Here is a 22,078-nt window from a genome sequence, read left to right as displayed (position 1 = left end):
TAAAGTTGGAACTCTTGCTATATAGATTCAGCGGTGCAGCAGACGCTCTCATCTTAGTCTGCTCACCCCAGGGATAGTGAGAGCAGGACGCTCTCAAACGAGTCGGCTCTCCCCAGGGATAGTGCAGCCAGGCAGGATCCACCACACCCCCTAGCCATTTGATCCAGGGTTGCACCGATCGCCGTTAAGGGGTCAGGAAGGAATTTTTTCCCCCGATCGCTGCAGATTGGCACAGCACGCCTGGGGTTTTTTCGCCTTCCTCTGGACCAATCGGGGAGAGAAGACTCAACGAGTGACGGCTCACTTGGACAGTCTTCCACCCATCACGTCCGGCGTCTCGCGGCTCTTCCCGCATCCGCGCCAGACCGGGCCTCATTCGCGGCCGCCGCAATTAGGAAAGACTGACGATAATGTGACTGGCGACAATGGCTAATCTGCGATACTCTGCGGACTCTATTCGGGGTCTGAGACAATTCGCAACAGCATTACCAGCCGTCACCAAAAAGGTCTTAAAAATAGAGCAACTTTTGAGATTCGATCGACGATCGACCATCAAAAATGTTAACTATTTAACCCAGCTCAAGCACATATCATGTGCTTTGATCAACACAAGATCGGCAGTAAAACACCTATTAGAAATCCACGATTTCTTACTACAAAACGATCTAGACTGCCTCTTTATCACAGAAAGCTGGCTCTCAGACGACTGCAACACCATTCTCGGAGAATTGGTGCCAGAAAACTATCGCATTATAATGGAAAACAGAATAGGGCAAAGAGGAGGAGGCCTGGCGGTGATCCACAAGAATCACATTACAATCACTAAGCCAGCCCTTCAAAATCCTCTTCCATTCATGGAAACCCTTACTCTTCAACTTCAAACTTCCCCCCAGGAGACTGTTCACATTCTCCTCTGCTATAGGCCACCTGGGCCAAAATTGCAGTTTTTGCCATCATAACGGAGTTTATATCCACTTATACCCTTAACAGCAAACACCTTTTGCTGCTCGGGGACTTTAATCTATGGGCCAACTCCGCACAGGATCCCATTGCGGACGCCTGCATTGATCACCTGGAGGGATTAGGGCTACAGCAACTTATATGCGGGCCAACACATGCTTCAGGTCACACACTCGACCTAATTTTCAGACAAAATCTGAAAATAAGCATTTTAGAAAATGAACCATTGCCATGGACAGACCACCATGCAATTAATTTCATAATCTCCAAAATTCCCCCAGTGATAAAAGCACCCAAGCCGGTGACAATACACTGGGCTAGATCTCAGAAGAAGCTCCATTCGGAACTCTTCAAATGTACCTTGGGAAACAGAATCAAAACAATCCATCCACATCAAACAGCCGCAGATACACTGGATGCCATAAACGCAGCCCTGCTACAGTCAGCCGATTTAGTAGCACCGAAACGCAAAGCCTGCATCCGAAAAAGAAAGTCCGGCTGGTTCAACAACCAGCTGTCGCTTCTGAAGCAAGAGCGCAGAAGGGCGGAAGCCGCCTGGAAAAGAAGCCCTGCAGAGGATAACCTCATCATCTACAAGGCAATAACAACACGATATCATAAAGAAATCTTCAAAGCCAAGAAACATCATTTTTCTATGGCGATTAACAGCGCCCTAAACCGCCCCCGCGAACTCTTCAAGATGGTCACCCAGACCATGAATCCAGGATGTCTTGAGGTCCCCAACTCAGACACCCAAGAGTTCTGCAATGAACTATCGGATTTCTTCATCAACAAAATTGAAAGAATCCGGGAAAGCATCATGCAAAACAATACCCCCCTCAACCCCACCGTCAATCAACCACAAAACACCCACAGAAACGCTCTACAATCAACAAAGTTCACTCTGGAACCGATCTCCATCGATACCACAAAAAATATCATTGGTGCTTTGCGGAACAGCACATCGCCCAATGATATCATCCCCACCAAACTGCTGAAGGAATGTGCCGACATCCTGGCACCACCCATCACACAGCTTATAAACCAGTCATTTAAGGAAGGCACAGTGCCATCCCTGTTGAAAGAGGGCACAATCCAGCCCATCTTGAAAAAACCTAACCTGGATCCCAAGGACCCAACTCACCGCCGTCCCATAACAGGCCTAAATGTTCTCTCCAAGATAATGGAGAAAGTAGTGGTACAACAGCTGCAACAGCATCTAGATACCCACAATCTACTGGATCCATTACAATCAGGCTTCCGTCCCGGACACGGGACAGAAACGGCCTTACTCAAAATATGGGACGATGCCCTCGAGGCCGCAGACGAAGGAGAATCTTGTCTCCTGGTTCTGCTGGACCTAAGCGCAGCCTTTGACACGGTAGACCACAAACTGTTACTGATGCGACTAGCCAACGTAGCAGAAGTCGCAGAAGGTGATTTACCATGGTTTTCTTCCTTTCTTGAAAACCGATCACAAACAGTTAAATTGGGTTCTTTCACGTCGGAAAAGCGCACGGTGTCATGTGGAGTCCCCCAAGGATCCCCCCTGTCACCGGTGCTTTTCAACATCTATCTTCGCCCTCTCTTTGTTATTATCAGTAGCCAAGAACTACTCTATCACTCTTATGCAGACGATACGCAACTGTATTTTCGCATCTGCAACAAAAAGGATCATCATCTCAGTTTAGAGAAATGTCTCTCTTCGATAGAAAACTGGATGACTAAGAGTTATCTTAAACTCAACAGTTCAAAAACAGAACTTCTTATGTTTCACGCCAGCCGAAAGAGTCAACTGGCAACAACCTGGACACCGCCGCCCATTCTGGGCCAAATCATCACCCCTAGCTCCAAAGTCAAAAGTCTCGGGGTCATCTTCGACACCTTCATGACAATGGACGCACAAATAGGGTCAGTAGTCAGCGGAGCGCACCATCTGTTGCGCCTACTACGCAGACTTATTCCATTTATCCCCAAAGAAGACGTAGCAGTCGTGGTGGGAACAATTGTGAATTCCAGACTGGACTATGCTAACGCCCTGTACCTCGGACTCCCAAAGTACCAAATCTCCCGTCTGCAAGTCGTTCAGAATACGGCGGCCAGACTGGTGACTGGGAAAAAAAAATGGGAATCAATCTCACCTTCGTTGAGAACCCTTCACTGGCTGCCAGTAAAAGACAGAATTGCATTTAAAGCACTCTGCCTGACACATAAGTGCATCCATGGGAAGGCTCCGCAATATCTTTGCGACAAGATAGAACCTCACAATTCGAATCGCGTTCTGCGATCCACCGACCAAAATCTGGTCAGGGTACCAAAAACCAAATACAAGTCCAAAGGAGAAAGAAGGTTTGCTTTTCAGGGTCCTAGACTATGGAACGCTTTACCAACCAGCATTCGGTTGGAGGAAAACCACCTGACTTTCAGAAGACAGATCAAAACTCTGCTCTTTTGATGTCATGAGACACGAACAACTAGCGCCCAGAAGCGATTCAGTTCGCATGCGCCGCGCTTTATAAGTTTTCATTCATTCATTCATTCATTCATGTGAAGTGTTAGTTTTCCACCACACATAGCGTTTTGCTTTTAGGCCAAAAAAATTTATTTTGGTCTCATCTGACCAGAGCACCTTCTTCCACATGATTGCTATGTCCCCCACACGACTTCTTGCAAACTGCAAATGGGACTTCTTATGGCATTCTCTCAACAATGGCTTTCTTCTGGCTACTCTTCCATAAAAGCCAGATTTATGGATTGCATGACTAACAGTTGTCCTATGCTGTGGATCTCTGCAGCTCCTCCAGAGTTACCATGGGCCTCTTGGCTGCTTCCATGATTAATGCTCTCCAGGGCCAGCCTGTCAGTTTAGGTGGATGGCCATGTTTTGGTAGGTATGCAGCTGTGCAATACTCTTTCCATTTTCGAATGATGGATTGAACAGTGTTCTGTGAAATGTTCAAAGCTTGGGATATTTCTTTATAACCTAACCCTGCTTTAAACTTCTCCACAACTTTTTTTCCTGACCTATCTGGTGTGTTCCTTGGCCTTCATGATGCTTGTACACTATGGTTCTCTAACAAACCTCTGAGGGCTTCACAGAACAGCTTTATACTGAGATTAGATTACACACAAGTGGACTCTATTTACTAATTAGGTGACTTTTGAAGGCAATTGGTTCCACTAGATTTTAGTTTACAGAGTAAAGGCCTGAATACAAAGCACACCACGCTTTTCAGATATTTTGTTGTAAAAAATTTGGAAGACCATTTATCATTTTCCATTCACTTCACAATTGTGTGCCACTTGTGTTACATAGTAGGTGAGGTTGAAAAAAGACACAAGTCCAACCTTTGTGTGTGATTATATGTCAGTATTACATTGTATATTCCTGTATGTTGTGGTCGTTCAGGTGCTTATCTAATAGTTTTTTTAGACCACTGATGCTCCCCACTGAGACCACTGCCTATGGATGGGAATTCCACATCTTTGCCACTCTTACAGTAAAGAACCCTCTATGTAGTTTAACGTTAAACCTCTTTTCTTCTAATTTTAATGAGTGGCCATGTGTCTTGTTAACCTCCATTCCATTGTAGCTCTGGCTAGCTTTTGTAGAAGTGTTCACCAAGAAAAAGTTTTATCCCTATTGTGGGGTCACCAGTATGGTATTTGTAAATTTAAATCATATCCCCTCTCAAGCGTCTCTTCTCCAGAGAATGAGTTCAGTGCTCGCAACCTTTCCTCATAACCGATATCCTCCAGACCCTTTATTAGCTTTATTGTCCTTATTTGTACTCGCTCCATTTCCAGTACATCCTTCCTGAGGACTGGTGCCCAGAACTGGACAGCATACTCTAGGTGCGGACGGACCAGTCTTGTAGAGCGGGAGAATTTGATCTCAGGAGATGATCCCCTTTTTAATGCATGCCAATATTAATGTTTGCTTTGTTAGCAGCAGCTTGGCATTGCTTGCCATTGCTGATTCTATCATCTACTAGGACCCCCAGGTCCTTTTCCATCCTAGATTTCCCCAGAAGTGTTGGTCTATCACATAAAATCCCAATAAAATTCATTGACGTTTTTGGTTATAACATGACAAAATTTCAAGAGGTATGAATACTTTTTCAATGCACTGTATGAAATATACAAATTACTGCAATTGAATATACATTATTATACATGTGAGACAAAAAACTTGCTGATAAAATATTAGGCAGACAGGAGACATTATCCATCTGCTGCTGCTCTTTCACTGTCCAGACATTAGCCTGTATCTCTTCTCGTTGACCATACATGCAACAAAATTCAGCTGGTTGAGCAGAGACTGGCTGAATTTCGATCCATGTATGGGCACTTTGGTTGTACACAAGTCGACTTTTGTGACAACCAGCCTGTCAGATTTTTCCTGACAGATTAGTGCCACCGGCAACACTAATCATTGTGTTCTGCAGAACATAAAAGTACTGCGTTGAAGGGGGAATTGAGCAATTTTCTTTCCTTTCACAGGTGGTGAAAAGAAAATTGCATAATATTTGGCCTGCCTAAATGTTAATGAGAAAGTAGTGTAACCTGCATGGCTATTCCACAGGGATGTTTAAGTCTCAGAATCGATGTACATAAAACAAATCCTTTAGCAAGCAAACAACTCCCTTATATGTATTTCATTTTCACATTTAGTTGTTTATCTGGAGATCAGCTTTAACAAAAATCAGGTCAAGCTACTACCAGAGCCAACAATGACATTTAACACTGGAGCCTTGCACAAATATCTTAATTGGTATCACAACACTTACACTGGTCAAATGGCAATTAACTTCCATCTACAAAACAGGTCAAGGAAACTTACCATTAACCAACGTGATTGCATTAATTCCAACAGAAACTGTAGGTAATGGGTTGCATCATTTTTGAAATCACAGAGTGCAAAGCTAGCAATAAATAAGTCAGAGATTTTGGAAACAAGTTCTGCATTTCACGCTGGATTTTATTGGATTTCAAACATGTCTGCCTTTGATTATCTACTGCAGCCTTTTTCAACCAGGGTGCCTCCAGGTATCTTCAGGGGTGCCTTGGCTAAATGCCTAAAAATGTACCCAAAATTTTATACAAGCTGGTGGGTGGATGAAACCCGCCTTTTAGTTACACAGAGCCACCTCCTCGCCCTGGCCCGCTGACCTGGACTGTGGCAATCTCCTGTTCCGACCCCCGGTATATCCACGTCAGGAATCTGGGGCTTAGAAATCCCCTCGGCATCCAAGCGTCTTCTTTCCAGCTGACAGGACGGGCTATGCGGCTGCTAGTTGGTCGGCGCCGCCCGTGTGACGGCGGTGACCAATTAGAATGCTCAGAAACATCCCTCCGGATGACGTACGTTTTGGACATTTAGCTAAGGGGATTTCTACTCCTGACGCGGACATACCGGGGATTAGAACGGGAGATTGCCGCAGTCCAGGTCAGCAGGGGATGGGATGGGGGGGGGGGCGAGGAGGGGGTCCTGTGTAAGTTCATCTTATTGATTTTACACATTTTATTTACATTCTTATAGCAACTGACTGATAGTCTGTTTAGCAGTGTAGACAACCTTTTATGCTTGCTGGTATGTCAGCAGATTGATATTCACGCCTTCCTCTGCAGCAATGTTCTCAGAGATGAGTAGGAGAATGTGGAAGACGAACAAAAAATAGCAAGTAATTGAAAGAAGGGTGTCTCAATTTAGCATTTGACTATAAACAGTACCTTGATTTTGTACTTTAGATGTTTTGTGGTTATACAAGGATTCCTTACAAGCTGAGTGCTATGTAAGTTTCCAGCACAATTTATATGTAATTACACAGAATACACTGTGTTTGTCAAACAAAACTTGTCTACGACAGTCAATCTACTAGCAATGTGTGGAATTCCCATCAACTCTTATCTTTCTATATCAGTGCAAAATGTTCTGTTCACAGTATTTAGTAGAAGATATATTTTTTACTCCACAAGGTCATACATTCTTGTCTATATAAAGCCGCTGATTTTGGTTTGCTCTGCACAATCATAAAACGACATGACTATGCTTTATTGTCTGACCTTCAAAACAACACACTGGTTAAAAAAATACCTCTCGGATAAGATGGGTATAAAGTCATTCATCTGTGCTTGCCCTTCAGGATCATGTTTGGGGTCTGAAAGTTTACTTGATTGGTCCGCTGTTGTAGCACATAGATCGTTGACAGAATATCCTTTAATAGTGTTATCTGTGAAAATGAAGAAAACTTTGTTAATCTTTTCTGTATATTTTCTTCATATTTAAACACCTAATGGAATGTTCAAAAGGGAATGGATAAAATAACAGACACACGAGAAAGATGAGAATTTTATTGAGAAAAGTGTACATAACGACCTGAGAGGCAACATATATTATTATTTAGGTACTTATATTATTATTATTATTTAGGTACTTATATAGCACCGTCAGTTTACGCAGCGCTTTACATATACATTGTACATTCACATCTGTCCCTACCCTCAAGGAGCTTACAATCTAAGGTCCCTAACTCACATTCATATATACTAGGGCCAATTTAGAACAGAGGCCAATTAACCTAACAGCATGTCTTTGGAGTGTGGGAGGAAACTGGAGTACCCAGAGGAAACCCACCCAGGCACAGGGAGAACATGCAAACTCCAGGCAGGTAGTGTCATGGTTTGGATTCAAACCAGAGACCCTTTTTACTGCTAGGCGAAAGTGCTACCCACTACACCACTTTGCCGCCCATATATATAAATATATCAATAGATATACAGAGGCTTCCATATAAAATAAACTCAAAGTTAATGCCGCGTTTACATATTTTAGAGCCAAGGTGATACTCTAAGCCGGGGCAGAGAATAAGCAACTAAGCAAATAGTACAGGACTTTTAGGTTTATATTGGGCCCAATATAGAGCGTCCACATTTTGTTTGTTTTATTGTGATTTTTTTTTGAATAAAAGACAATGGGGTCAAATATACAGTAAAACCTTGGTTTGAGAGTAACTTGGTTTGAGAACGTTTTACAAGACAAGCAAAATGTTTTCATAAATATTGACTTGATATACAAGCGATATAAAAGTAGCATCATGTCACAACTGAGTATAAAAGAGAAAAGAGGCGCCTCTAAGTGTAGCCATATGGTTACATTTGATGAAGGTACAACATTTAGCAAGTCACATGGTTGATGATTAAAACAGGCACATCTAAGTAAGCAGGCATCCGGGGTAAAACTGTCCACGTAGACCGTCCTCCTCACCGCCATCGACGCCATCCCTACCACACTGCGCTCCATGAGCTCTTCAAGCCTCGCTTTCAGAACACTCTATTGCAAGGTAGTCTTCCTGGTCACGATTGCAGATTGACAGTGGCGAGGAGGAAGGTCTATGTGGACAGCTTTACACCCGATGCCTGCATACTTAGATGTGCCTGTTTTAATCATCAACCATGTGAGTTGCTAAATGTTGTAAGCTTCCCCCTTATGTCAAAGTGAGAGTAAATGGCCATCTATTTGACACAAATGAAATGAGACAGGGGTGCCAACTCCTGTCCAACACAATTTGTCATAACCTTAGAACCCTGCGGCGGTCATGACGTGCGCGGGCACGTGAGGACGCGGGTCGCGCTCTTGGGTGAGGAGGAAGGAGCATGGAAGCAGGACGGAGACAGGACGGATTGTAGCACGGGAGAGAGTGGATGCCCTCCATGTACTCACCGCACGTTGCTCCTCGTCGACTTCCCACGGAGCCGCTGAGTCCAACCCCGCCTTGCCGCATTGAGAGCGCTGTCTGCACTGTCGCGTGAGCTCTGCGGCGCCAGAACGGGATGTTGGATCTCGGGCAATAAACCAGGGGACACTGCAAGCGGAGCAGGCTGAGTGTTGAGAGGATAACATCCACCGTCCGCATCATCTCAGCTCAGATATCCACCCACATACGTGAGTATATGGAGCCAGCGGCATGCTGAGCCCCAAAGGAAAAGCCTGCACCCCCTCCCTATTCCCCCAGAGGACACAGGACGCGAGGTATTTTCTTTTCTCTTATACTTATTAAAAAAAAAGTGATGAGAAAAAATGCTTAAAACTATGCAGTAAAAGACCTGGAAGGAGAGTAAGCTGAAATCTCTGTGGACATTAAGCGCTGTGAAATAATGATAAGAGGGATATATTAGGCTGATCCATAAAGTTTTTCCTTTCGCTTGGTATCCCACATTTTGCCTGTCTTTCCTCAGCACGAGGGAACACGTTTTTATGGGTGTGAAATACGGTCATTGATTGTATTGAGGAAAAAAGCCCTGTAAGATTTAACCGTGCACTGAACTCTTTACAATATTTGACCAGGAGGACCCAATAAACTGGGGGAGCGGAAACTTATGGACAAACAGGTGCATGCCTAGAGTGACCTTGACTAGAGGGGCTGACGGGGACCCTTTAACGGACAAACCGAACCTATAACTGTTAGGCCCCATACTCACGAGCAAACATGTCTGCTGAAACTGGCCCGCAGGCCAGTTTCAGCAGACATGTTTGGTCGTGTGTGGGCGCGAGCGGGCCGAATTCCAGCAAACATTTGCCCGCCGGGCCTTTTCCCAGCAGACAAATATTCCTGGACTTGTTTTAAAACAGTCCGCTGGAATTCAGCCCGCTCGGACATGTACGGTCGTCAGTACAGACCTACCGTACATGTCCAGGCGCCCGCCGTCCCTCGCATGCGTCGAATGACTTCGACGCATGCGTGGAAGCATTTTAAAGGCGGGCCGCCCACGTCGCCGCGTCATTGTCGCGGCGACACCGCGTCATCGACGCGGCGACACCGCGGACACGCCCCGCGTATTGTTTACGCGCGGACTTCTGTACGATGGTGTGTACAACCATCGTACAGAAGCCCTCTGGCAGACATGTATGGTGGAAACGGTCCGACGGACCGCTTTCACCATACATGTTTGTCCGTGTGTACCCGGCCTTACTGGTCAAACAGGACAAAATACATCAAAGAAGCGGAAATAAACAGTAAACAGGCAATATTACAACCTTGCTTAAATATTCGATCCCAAAACCTATATTTAGAAGGGCCTACCCTTCCACTTCTCTCCTGCACCCCCTCCTTTTTTTTTTTTTTCTCTTTGGGGGGTACCCCTGAGAACACGATCTGGATCTCCCTCCCTCCCCCCCTCGAAAATCTCATACTACCCCAGGCCTCTTAAATTACTCCCCTAGCAGACCTAGATAAAAATACTCTTTGAAGTACACTGGGTGACATTTCTAAAAACCAAGGTTAAAACACCTGAAAAGGGAAGGAAAATTATGGGGGAAAAGAAGGGGGTAGTCTAAAAGAGAATAATAAAAATCTTGAAAATCGATCTGAAAATTTGCCACACAAATCCAGGATCACAAATTTTTTGGAATTTGGGTCAAAACCAGAAAATAAACTTAAACATTTAAAAAGGGAAGGAACAAGAAAAAGAGAATATTCTTTTTTTTTTTTTTTTTTGTGGTTTGTTTTACCTAGACACCTTCCACCCATCCCCGCCCTGCGGGCTTTACGTGTTATTATATCAATATCAAGCCCTGGTTTCCCTTTTTTTTTTGGAAACGAAGGGTCAAGCTGGGGAAGAGAATTAGGAGGAAAGAACCCAGCATGAGTAGAATGATAAGTAGATCAACAAAAGGGGGTCCCCCCACTACCCCAAGAAATATAACAGCTACAAGCTCAATAAGGCCCTTCGTGACCAGCGGAGAAAGCCCGCAGGCTCTCGGAGCTCAGGGGACAACAAAGCAACAACAAGGTAACAAAACAAAAAAGAATGAAGATAAGAAGCCCCAGAGCGTAACCTCCGGAGAAACTTCCCTGGAATCAAGAGAGGAGGTGTCATTGAGTTGCGGTCTGGAAAGTAGTAGAATAGACGCACAATCCCCCTCAAAGGGAGAAATGGCAGAGATGTTGCTAAAGCTGGAAAACGCGATAAAGGGGGAAATACAGAACTTGCAGACAGATCTGGGTCACATGCTCGTCAGGATAGAATCAGCAGAGGAGCATATTGAGAAACAAGCCCAAGAATCAAATTTTCTAAAAATTCAGATCGATCAGATTAAATCACAACAGAGGCTTATCCTTTATAAATTAGAAGACCAGGAAAACAGAAACCGGAGACAAAATCTGAGGATAAAATCAATACCAGAGAAGAGGGGGGAGGACCTCAGGATATTAATGCAGACGATATTTAACCCTGTACTGAAGAGATCAGCAGACAACCCTATCATGATTGAAAGGGTACATCGTGTGGGAAATCCGAAAAGAAGGCCATCCGAGCAAACAAGAGATGTTATAATAAGGTTTCGATTTTATGAAGATAAAGAAGAAATATGGAAAAAGCTGAGGGGACAATCCCCGATAGTTTTTGAAGGGGCGGAAATCCGGATCTTTACGGATGTGGCCCCAGAAACCTTGGCGAGGAGATGGTTGTTAAAACCACTCCTAAAACAGATGATTGATCTTAATATTAAATACAACTGGGGATTCCCTGCGTGTTTAATCGGGATGAGAGAGGGAAGATCAGCGACCTTGAGATTCCCCGAGGACTTAAGCGAATTTTGCAGGAAATTGGACATTCCGATCCCTGACTTGCCGGGATGGGTGTAGGGGGGGGCAGGGAGAGAGTGAGAGGGGTTCCCCCTTTGCGGATTCCCCCTATCCTCTCCCTCTCTGCCCACCTGGCCCCGACTTAAGATACAACATGCCTTCCTGGGGCCTTCTATGAGGATGTACCTCCTCTTTGGCTTCGGAGGGGGACACCGGGTGGATACGGGGAGGATGATTGCTATTAGCCCTTCACCCCCTCTTTTGAAGGGAAGGGGGGGGTAGAAGAAGAAATCCTAAAACCTCACCCAGAGCAAACTGAACCAAGAAAGGGAAATTGGTTCAGAGGTCTTTAACCACTTGCTTACTGGGCACTTAAACACCCCTCCTGCCCAGAGCAATTTTCAGCTTTCAGCGCTGTCACACTTTGAATGACAATTACTCAGTCATGCAACACTGTACCCAAATTATTTTTTTGTCCTTTTTTTCCCACAAATAGAGCTTTCTTTTGGTGGTATTTGATCACCTCTGGGTTTTTTATTTTTTGCGCTATTAATGAAAAAAGACCGAAAATTTGGAAAAAAAAAGATTTTTTCTTAGTTTCTGTGATAACATTTTGCAAATTATTAATATTTCTTCATAAATTTTGGCCACAATTTATACTGCTACATGTCTTTGATAAAAATAACCCAAAATTTTTGGAAATTATTTGGTCTGTGTGAAAGTTTTAGAGTCTACAAGCTATAGTGCAAATCATAAAAAATTGTCACATCTGATCACACCTGATGTACTGAAGGCCTATCTCATTTCTTGGGACCCTAATAAGCCAGGAAAGTACAAATGCCCCCAAAATAACCCCTTTTTGGAAAGTAGACATTCCAAGGTATTTATTAAGAGGCATGGTGAGTTATTTGAAGTTGTGTTTTTTTCCCACAATTCTTTGCAAAATTAAGATTTTTATTTTTCATTTAAAAAATTTCTCAAAATTGTCATTGTAATAGCTTATTTCTCTCACATGGCATGTGCATACCACAAATGACACCCCAAAATACATTCTGCTACTCCTCCTGAGTAAAACGATACCCCATGTGTGAGACTTTTTCACTGCCTGGCCACATACGGAGGCCCAACATGCAGGAAGCGCCATCAGGGGTTTTAGGAGCATAAATTGCACATCTAACTAGTTGACTACCTATTACACTTTTGAAGGCCCTGGAACACCAGGACAATGGAATTACCCACAAAGTGACCCCATTTTGGAAAGCTAATACCCCAACGTATAATCTATGAGGCATAATGAGTCTTTTGAACGGTTTATTTTTTTCCAGCAGTTTTTGGAAAATGTGGAAAAAAAATGAAAACGCATTTTTTTTACACAAAGTTGTCCATTGATAAGATATTTCCAACACATAGCATGTACATACCACAAATGACACCCCAAAATACATTCTGCTACTCCTCCTGAGTAAAACGATACCCCATGTGTGAGACTTTTTCACTGCCTGGCCACATACGGAGGCCCAACATGCAGGAAGCGCCATCAGGGGTTTTAGGAGCATAAATTGCACATCTAACTAGTTGACTACCTATTACACTTTTGAAGGCCCTGGAACACCAGGACAATGGAATTACCCACAAAGTGACCCCATTTTGGAAAGCTAATACCCCAACGTATAATCTATGAGGCATAATGAGTCTTTTGAACGGTTTATTTTTTTCCAACAGTTTTTGGAAAATGTGGAAAAAAAATGAAAACGCATTTTTTTTACACAAAGTTGTCCATTGATAAGATATTTCCAACACATAGCATGTACATACCACAAATGACACCCCAAAATACATTCTGCTACTCCTCCTGAGTAAAACGATACCCCATGTGTGAGACTTTTTCACTGCCTGGCCACATACGGAGGCCCAACATGCAGGAAGCGCCATCAGGGGTTTTAGGAGCATAAATTGCACATCTAACTAGTTGACTACCTATTACACTTTTGAAGGCCCTGGAACACCAGGACAATGGAATTACCCACAAAGTGACCCCATTTTGGAAAGCTAATACCCCAACGTATAATCTATGAGGCATAATGAGTCTTTTGAACGGTTTATTTTTTTCCAGCAGTTTTTGGAAAATGTGGAAAAAAAATGAAAACGCATTTTTTTTACACAAAGTTGTCCATTGATAAGATATTTCCAACACATAGCATGTACATACCACAAATGACACCCCAAAATACATTCTGCTACTCCTCCTGAGTAAAACGATACCCCATGTGTGAGACTTTTTCACTGCCTGGCCACATACGGAGGCCCAACATGCAGGAAGCGCCATCAGGGGTTTTAGGAGCATAAATTGCACATCTAACTAGTTGACTACCTATTACACTTTTGAAGGCCCTGGAACACCAGGACAATGGAATTACCCACAAAATGACCCCATTTTGGAAAGCGAACACCCCAACGTATAATCTATGAGGCATAATGAGTCTTTTGAATGGTTCATTTTTTTCCAGAAGTTTTTGGAACATGTGGAAGAAAAATGAAAACGCATTTTTTTTACACAAAGTTGTATGTTTCTAAGATATTTCCAACACATAGCATTTAGATAGCAAAAATTACCCCCAAAAAACATTCTGCTACTCCTCCTGAGTAAAACGATACCCCATGTGTGAGACTTTTTCACTGCCTGGCCACATACGGAGGCCCAACATGCAGGAAGCGCCATCAGGGGTTTTAGGAGCATAAATTGCACATCTAACTAGTTGACTACCTATTACACTTTTGAAGGCCCTGGAACACCAGGACAATGGAATTACCCACAAAATGACCCCATTTTGGAAAGCGAACACCCCAACGTATAATCTATGAGGCATAATGAGTCTTTTGAATGGTTCATTTTTTTCCAGAAGTTTTTGGAACATGTGGAAGAAAAATGAAAACGCATTTTTTTTACACAAAGTTGTATGTTTCTAAGATATTTCCAACACATAGCATTTAGATAGCAAAAATTACACCCCAAAATACATTCTGCTACTCCTCCTGAGTACAACAATACCACATGTGTGAGACTTCTACATAGCCTGACCACATACAGAGATCCAACATGCAAGGAACACCGTCAGGTGTTCCAGAGACACATAGTATGCACATACCAAGAATTACACCTCAAAATACATTATGCTGAGCAAAGCGTAAACAAAAGATTACCTGTGGTAATAGTAGCGCAGTTCTACAGCAGGATAGCACTGGTTCAGGCAGCAGGCAGGGACTTGGTCAGCAACGTCCAGGCAGGGATACTGTCCCGTCAGGGTTAGTGCAGGTGGTCAGTTCATGCAACAGGCAGAGGCATGATGGCATAGGTCCTACAGGCAGCAGGCAGAAGTAGGGCCTCGTTCAGGACAGAATGGGGACAGGGGTAGAGGCTTCTCCCACCCAAATCTCTTTGAAGCCTCCGGGCAACCAGACCCTAATCTAGGATGAGAAAACAAAAAAGTTTTCTTCATCCAGAAAAACTTTTCTGGCGCCCCTCACATATGTGAGACCCCTGTGTTCCCACTAGTTCAGTAGCAGGGTACAAGATCAGTCCATGAGGCAGGCAAAAACATGGTCAAACAGTCCGAGGTCAGTTCCAGATCAGGCAGAGGCAGTACAGAATCGTTAGGCAGAAGAATGGTCGAAAAAACAGTCCAGGGTCAATTCCAAATCGGGCAGAGGCATTACAAAATCGTTAGGCAGAATCGTGGTCAAAAAACAAGCCGGGGTCAGTTCCATATCGGGCAGAGGTATTACAAAATCATTAGGAAGAATCGTGGTCAAAAAACAAGCCGGGGTCAGTTACAGAGCAGGCGGTGGCATAAGGGGTGTGAAGGTGTGTGAAGGCAGGAACGGAGGATTAATACTTTAGTTTGGTGTGGTAACGGCGAAAACAGTTAATTATACAGAGGCCTGGTTGGGAAGGACAATCCACACAATGGAAAGATGTGTCTCGTCTGACTCCATCACTGGCGCATACCTTGCATTTTTTTTGACGTCGTCGGCCTGTTTCTGTGGGAGGGATTTTATCGGGAAAATGACGTTCGGCGAGACGACTTAAAACATCAGATCGGATGGTTTGGGGTGGGCCGTTCGGGAAAATAAGGGCAGTGATAAGGTTCTCTTGGTAGCCAAGGAACTGTTTGGGGTTTTGGGTGGAGTTGCTGTAAATTACATAAGAATTGTATATGGCCAATTGAAAAAAATAAATGGCAACTTTTTTGTACCAATGGTACGTTCTTCTTGTAGCAAGATAGGGTTCAAGCATCTGGTCGTTGAAGTCGACCCCCCCCATAAACAAATTATAGTCCTGGATGCAAGTGGGCTTTCGGATGGTGGTGCCACGCCTTCTGCGGGTTTCAACGACGGTATCATTATGGATGGAAGATAGCATGTACACGTCTCTTCTGTCCTTCCACTTCACCGCCAGAACCGCATTGTTACGCAGACTTGCTGATTCTCCTCTTTTCAGCGTTGTGTTCACCAGGCTTTGAGGAAAGCCTTTCCTATTGTTTCTGACGGTGCCACAAGCCGGGGTCTGCTTCTGGTGCAGGTTGTGGAACAGGGGAAGAGAGGTGTAGAAATTATCTACGTATAGATGATAGCCTTTTTCCAATAGGGGGTTAATGAGTTCCCAAACAATTTTGCCACTTGATCCCAAGTAGTCTGGGCAATTAGGGGGATTGAGCTGGGTGTCCTTGCCTTCGTATACTCTGTAGGCATACAGGTATCCTGTGACTCGGTCACACAATTTGTAGACCTTCACGCCATAGCGGGCTCTTTTGCTGGGCATGAATTGTTTGATTTGGAGTCTGCCACTAAATTTAACAAGCGATTCATCCACACAGATGTGTTGGTCCGGGGTATATAATTGGGGGAATTTTTCTGAAAAATAATTCAGTAAGGGCCGAATTTTGAAAAGTCTGTCATGTTCTGGATGATTTCGGGGATGGCTCTGGGTATTGTCGTTGAAATGTAAGAATCTCATTATGGCAAAGTATCGGGATCTGGGCATTACGCTGGAGAAGATGGGCATGTGGTAGATCGGGTTTTTGGACCAAAAGGCACGGTAAGTGTTTTTTGGGTTGAGTCCCATACAAAATGTTAGGCCTAAAAAAATTTTAAACTCCTCCACCGTAAGGTCTCTCCACTGGAAGGGACGGGCATGGTATGACGTGGGATTATTTGCAATAAATTGCTGTGCAAATCGGTTGCACTGGGCCACAATTTCGGATAGCATGTCTTCTGTGAACATTAGATTGAAATAATCAATTGGGGTGAAATTCTCCGTGTTCACTTGGATTCCTGGCTGGGCCGTGAAAGGGGGAATGTTGGCTTCTCCTGAAGTAGAAGGAAGCCACAAGGGGTTCTGAAGGGCATAGGGAAGGCTGGCATGGGTCCTGGAAGTTTGTTGCCGAGGCACTGCGGTGCTGGCGGATGGCCCTGCAGTGCTGGCGGATGGCCCTGCAGTGCTGGCGGATGGCCCTGCAGTGCTGGCGGATGGCACTGCGGTGCTGGTGGATGGCACTGCTTCCTCACTAGAACGCCTTCGTTTAGCCGGCCGGCTATCTTCCTCCTCTGAGTCACTCAGTGTTCCGCTACTGAGGGCGGGCTCATAATTGACGTCCAACTCAGAATTTGAATTTGAAAGGGACTCTGAAAGAGAGAGCTCCCCGTTGCTCTCGTCGGGGGCAGACATGATTTGGAATGCCTCCTGAAGGGAATAGGACCTTTTGGACCTTTTGGACATGGTTGCTGATGCAACTGCACAGGTGTGTGCTAAGCCTTCACTGATGGGCACTGATGAGGTGGAGAAGATCGGCACTGATGAGGTGGAGCAGATGGGCACTGATTGGCGGAGCAGATGGGCACTGATGAGACGGCACAGATGTGCACTGATAATGCTGCACAGATGTGCACTTATAATGCTACACAGATGGGCACTGATTGGCACAGGTGGGCACTGAGGTGGCACTGATGTGGCGGCACAGGTGGGCACTGATGTGGCGGCACAGGTGGGCACTGATGTGGCGGAACAGGTGGGCACTGATTGGCAGCACAGGTAGGCACTGATAATGCTGCACAGATGTGCACTAATAATGCTGAACAGATGTGCACTGATAATGCTGCACAAATGGGCACTGATTGGCACAGGTGGGCACTGATGTGGCGGCACAGGTGGGCACTGATGTGGCGGCACAGGTGGGCACTGATGTGGCGGCACAGGTGGGCACTGATGTGGCGGCACAGATGTGCACTAATTGGCGGCACAGATGTGCACTGATTGGCGGCACAGGTAGGAACTGATTTGGCGGCACAGGTGGGCACTGATGTGGCGGCACAGGTGGGCACTGATGTGGCGGCACAGGTGGGCACTGATGTGGCGGCACAGGTGGGCACTGATGTGGCGGCACAGGTGGGCACTGATTGGCGGCACAGGTGTGCACTGATTGGCGGCACAGGTAGGAACTGATTGGCGGCACAGGTAGAAACTGATTGGCGGCACAGGTGGGCACTGATGTGGCGGCACAGGTGGGCACTGATGTGGCGGCACAGGTGGGCACTGTTGTGGCGGCACAGGTGGGCACTGATGTGGCGGCACAGGTAGGAACTGATTGGCGGCACAGGTGGGCACTGATTGGCGGCACAGGTAGCAACTGATTGGCGGCACAGGTAGCAACTGATTGGCGGCACAGGTGGGCACTGATTGGCACTGATGAGGTGGCAAAGGGATGGCACTGTATGTTCAACACGGATGGCACTGGGATGGCACTGGGATGGCACAGGGATGGCACTGGGATGGGCACTGGGATGGGCACTGGGATGGGCACTGTAAACGGGCACTTTTTTTCACAGTAATTTACAGTAATCAGACCTTCTCTCTCCTCACACGCGCTGTCTGTGTGAGGAGGGAGAGGCGGCAATGAGAGATGATCTCATATGTTTACATTTGAGATCATCTCTCATTGGCCACACAGATCGCATCGCAAACGGCCACTCTGATTGGCCGTTTGCGGCGATCTGTAATTGGCTGTGTCCAGGGGACACGGCCAACACAGAATTTCCCCGCAGCGCGCTCGGGAGCGCGCGCGGGGAACGAACAAACAGGAGGATGTCAAATGACGTCCTCTTGGATTTTGAGGTCCGCGCTGAAGCCGTCATTCGGCTATAGCGCGGGCCGGAAGTGGTTAAAAGGCCAATTGGGAGGGTGGGAGGGGGGGAGGGAGGGAGGAGAGGGGGGGATGGGACGAGACCAAAAGGGGGGGCGGGAGGAGGGGGGGAAAGGGGGGAGGGGGGAGGGGTGGAGGGAGGGAGGGAGGGAGGGGAGGGAGGGGAGGGGAAGGGAGGGAGGGGGGAAGATATCCTATCTCACCAAAACAATCGGAAGAAACTGTAACCAACAACCAAGATGCCGGTAATTAAATGCCTATCTTATAACGTAAAAGGCCTCAATAGTCCATCAAAGAGACATAAGGTACTAAAGGAATTAAAGAGGTATAGGTCAGATGTTGTCCTCCTGCAGGAAACCCATCTTACATTAGGATCAAACATAAAGCTATATTCCCCTGACTTCCCCATATGGTACTATGGTGACACCATTTCTAAAAGGGCCAGAGGGGTAGCAATAGGGATAGCTAAGGGGATTAGGTTTGTGTTAACGGACCGATTGACAGACCCAGAAGGGAGATTCCTCTTTTTAAGGGGAAAACTAGAGGAGGAGGAATATACTCTTGTAAACATATATGCACCGAATACCCCCGATGAAATACCTCCAGGGAATCCTGGGGAAATTAAAAGATTTCAGGAGGGGAAAGATAATACTGGGAGGAGATTTAAATTTCTGTATGGACACAAAGGCCGACAAAACACATCAAACATTAGAGACTCAAGAAAGGCAATTAAGAAAGGTAAAAGGTAGTCTACATAGAAGCCAATTAGTAGACACATGGAGGATCTTTAACCCAAGCAAACGAGATTATACATTTTATTCTCACGTACATGGAAGTTACTCCCGGATCGATCACATTTTCATTGAGCATAGAATGTTAGATGCGGTGGTCGAGACAAAAATAGAGACCATGACGATTTCCGATCATGCTCCAATTAGTATATCCATAAATATCATAGGCAATCAAAGGACCTATCCAAATTGGAGACTAAATGAGAAACTACTAATAGAAGAGAAAAGTTTAATGAGGGTTAAAAAAGAATTAGAGGAATATTTTAAGATAAACAAGACAGATGAAATTTCGGCAGCAACATTATGGGATGCCCATAAGGCGGTGATTAGAGGGGTGTTAATCTCCGAAGGGGCAAGGAGGAAAAAAGAAATGAACAGTAAGAAGGAAAAATTAGTAGATGAGATCTTCAATTTGGAACTAACACATAAGAAAAACGGTAAACAACGAGATATTTATCTGGACTTAGTTAATAAGCGGAACGAACTTAAAGAACTTATTGATCGGGAAACAAGAAGGGAATTTAACTTGGTGGCAAGGGAGAGATATAGGTGGGGAAATAAAACAAGCAAACATCTGGCCCGGATGGTACAAAAAAAGAAATCAAGGAATTATATAGATAAAATTAAAAACGAAAAAGGAGAGGTCTTGCACACAACAAAAGATATTGCTGAAACATTTAGATTATATTATGAAAAATTATACTCAGTAGAACAAAAAAGTTGGCAAAAAGGGGAGAAAGAAAAAAAAATCTCAGCATTCTTAGAAGAAGCAAGGTTATCAAAAGTCAGTCAAATAGACGCAGAGGGGATGGACAGGCAAATAACGGAAAACGAAATTAGAGCAGCATTATCAAGCTCTGCCTCAGGTAAAAGTCCGGGGCCAGACGGCTTTACAGTAATGTATTACAAAAAATTTAAGGAGATACTTCTGCCAAGGCTATGTCAGTATTATAATGGGCTTGGAAAGGAGTACGAACTAAGTAAAGAGGCATCGGAGGCAACTATCACCGTTATCCCTAAGGAAGGGAAGGACATCGGAAACTGTTCAGGATACCGGCCGATATCTCTGCTCAATACAGATTTAAAACTGTTTGCAAAGGTATTGGCCGGGAGAGTTAGACAGGAAATGGCGAGATTGGTGTACCCGGATCAGACGGGATTTGTCCAGGGAAGAGAGGGGAGAGACAATGGGGTTAGAACACTGTTAATCCTCCGGAAAATGAAGGCGGCGGGGTCCCCAGGTCTACTTCTGTCGATAGACGCAGAAAAAGCGTTTGACAGGGTAGACTGGGGACTCATGTTGCTCACCCTGAAGGAAATGGGGTTTGGACAGAGGATGATGGAGTGGATTGGAACTCTCTACAGGTCCCCCACGGCCAAAATAAAAATAAATGGAAGTCTCTCTCAAACCTTCTTAATGAGAAACGGTACAAGGCAAGGGTGCCCTCTATCGCCATTACTGTTCGTGCTCGCACTGGAACCCCTGCTGGCTAGGATCAGAAACTCTCAAAAAATAAAAGGGGTTAAAATAGGAGAGGAAGAACATAAACTTGCAGCTTTTGCAGACGACGTCCTCTTCTATTTAATGGAACCCAAAACATCAATCCCAAACCTTCTAAACCTTTGTAGCGAATACGGAGAAATCTCAAACTTTAAATTAAACATCACAAAAACGGAGATTATGAGTATAAACATAAGCAAGATAGAAGAACAACTCCTTAAAATGAAGTACAAATTTGCTTGGGTTAAAGAACTCAAATACCTAGGAATACTGCTAGCAAAATCTACTAGGGAGATGTATACGATAAATTTTATCCCCTTATTAAATGAAATTAAGACAGAAACAAAAAGGGTAGAAAACAGGGCAATATCATGGATAGGACGAATTAATTACTGCAAAATGGTCATTCTGCCTAAAATTTTATATAAGTTCCAGATGATCCCCATTGCCCTCCCCAGGACATTGTTCTCGGCCCTTAGAAAATTAATAATGAATTATATATGGAGAAATAAGAAGCACAGGATAGCACTTCAGACCCTAAAACAACCAAAAAAAAAGGGTGGATTAGCGGTCCCCGATGTCAAAAGATACTATGAGGCGGTGATATTAACAAGAGTGGTGGAGTGGGCCAGGGCTAGCAAAGAAAAAAGGTGGGTTAGTGTAGAAAATAAATTGTCACAGGCAAGGTTAGATAAGATAATTTGGAACCCTCCACAATTTAGGATAATAGATAAAAATGCACACGAGATAACTAAAAATGCACTTAAAGTTTGGGACACGGTCTATAAAAAAATCGTGAAAGAGTACAATTCACCCCTTATATCACTGAAGAATAATGATTATTTTGCACCAGGTAAAACACAAGTGGGGGGAAATTGGATTAAAATGGACACTTTACAATTAAGGGACATAATGAAGGAAGGGCACATTTTAACACTACAGGAGTTGAAATTAAAAAACTCTTTCCTGGAAATTAATGAATGGAGATATAGGCAACTAAACCACTTTATCCAAGACCTTCCACACCCACTGAGGTCGGGAGAT

At 44.6% G+C, this 22,078-nt stretch overlaps 1 protein-coding gene across 1 annotated transcript in view; it reads right to left on the bottom strand.

Annotated features, from left to right (window-relative positions):
* The window catches only part of FAM234A (family with sequence similarity 234 member A), a 149,476-nt gene that overhangs the window by 57,687 nt on the left and 69,711 nt on the right, over positions 1-22,078 (bottom strand). The window contains exon 7 of the mRNA XM_040357037.1: positions 7,058-7,193. Coding sequence (XP_040212971.1) covers positions 7,058-7,193 — 136 coding nt within the window. The remainder of the gene's footprint in view (positions 1-7,057; positions 7,194-22,078) is intronic.

Source organism: Rana temporaria, chromosome 6 (assembly GCF_905171775.1).
Source record: "Rana temporaria chromosome 6, aRanTem1.1, whole genome shotgun sequence".
Classification (NCBI taxonomy): Eukaryota; Metazoa; Chordata; class Amphibia; order Anura; family Ranidae; genus Rana; species Rana temporaria.
Note: the sequence above shows the minus strand (reverse complement) of the source record. Positions and strands in the feature narration are given on the sequence as shown.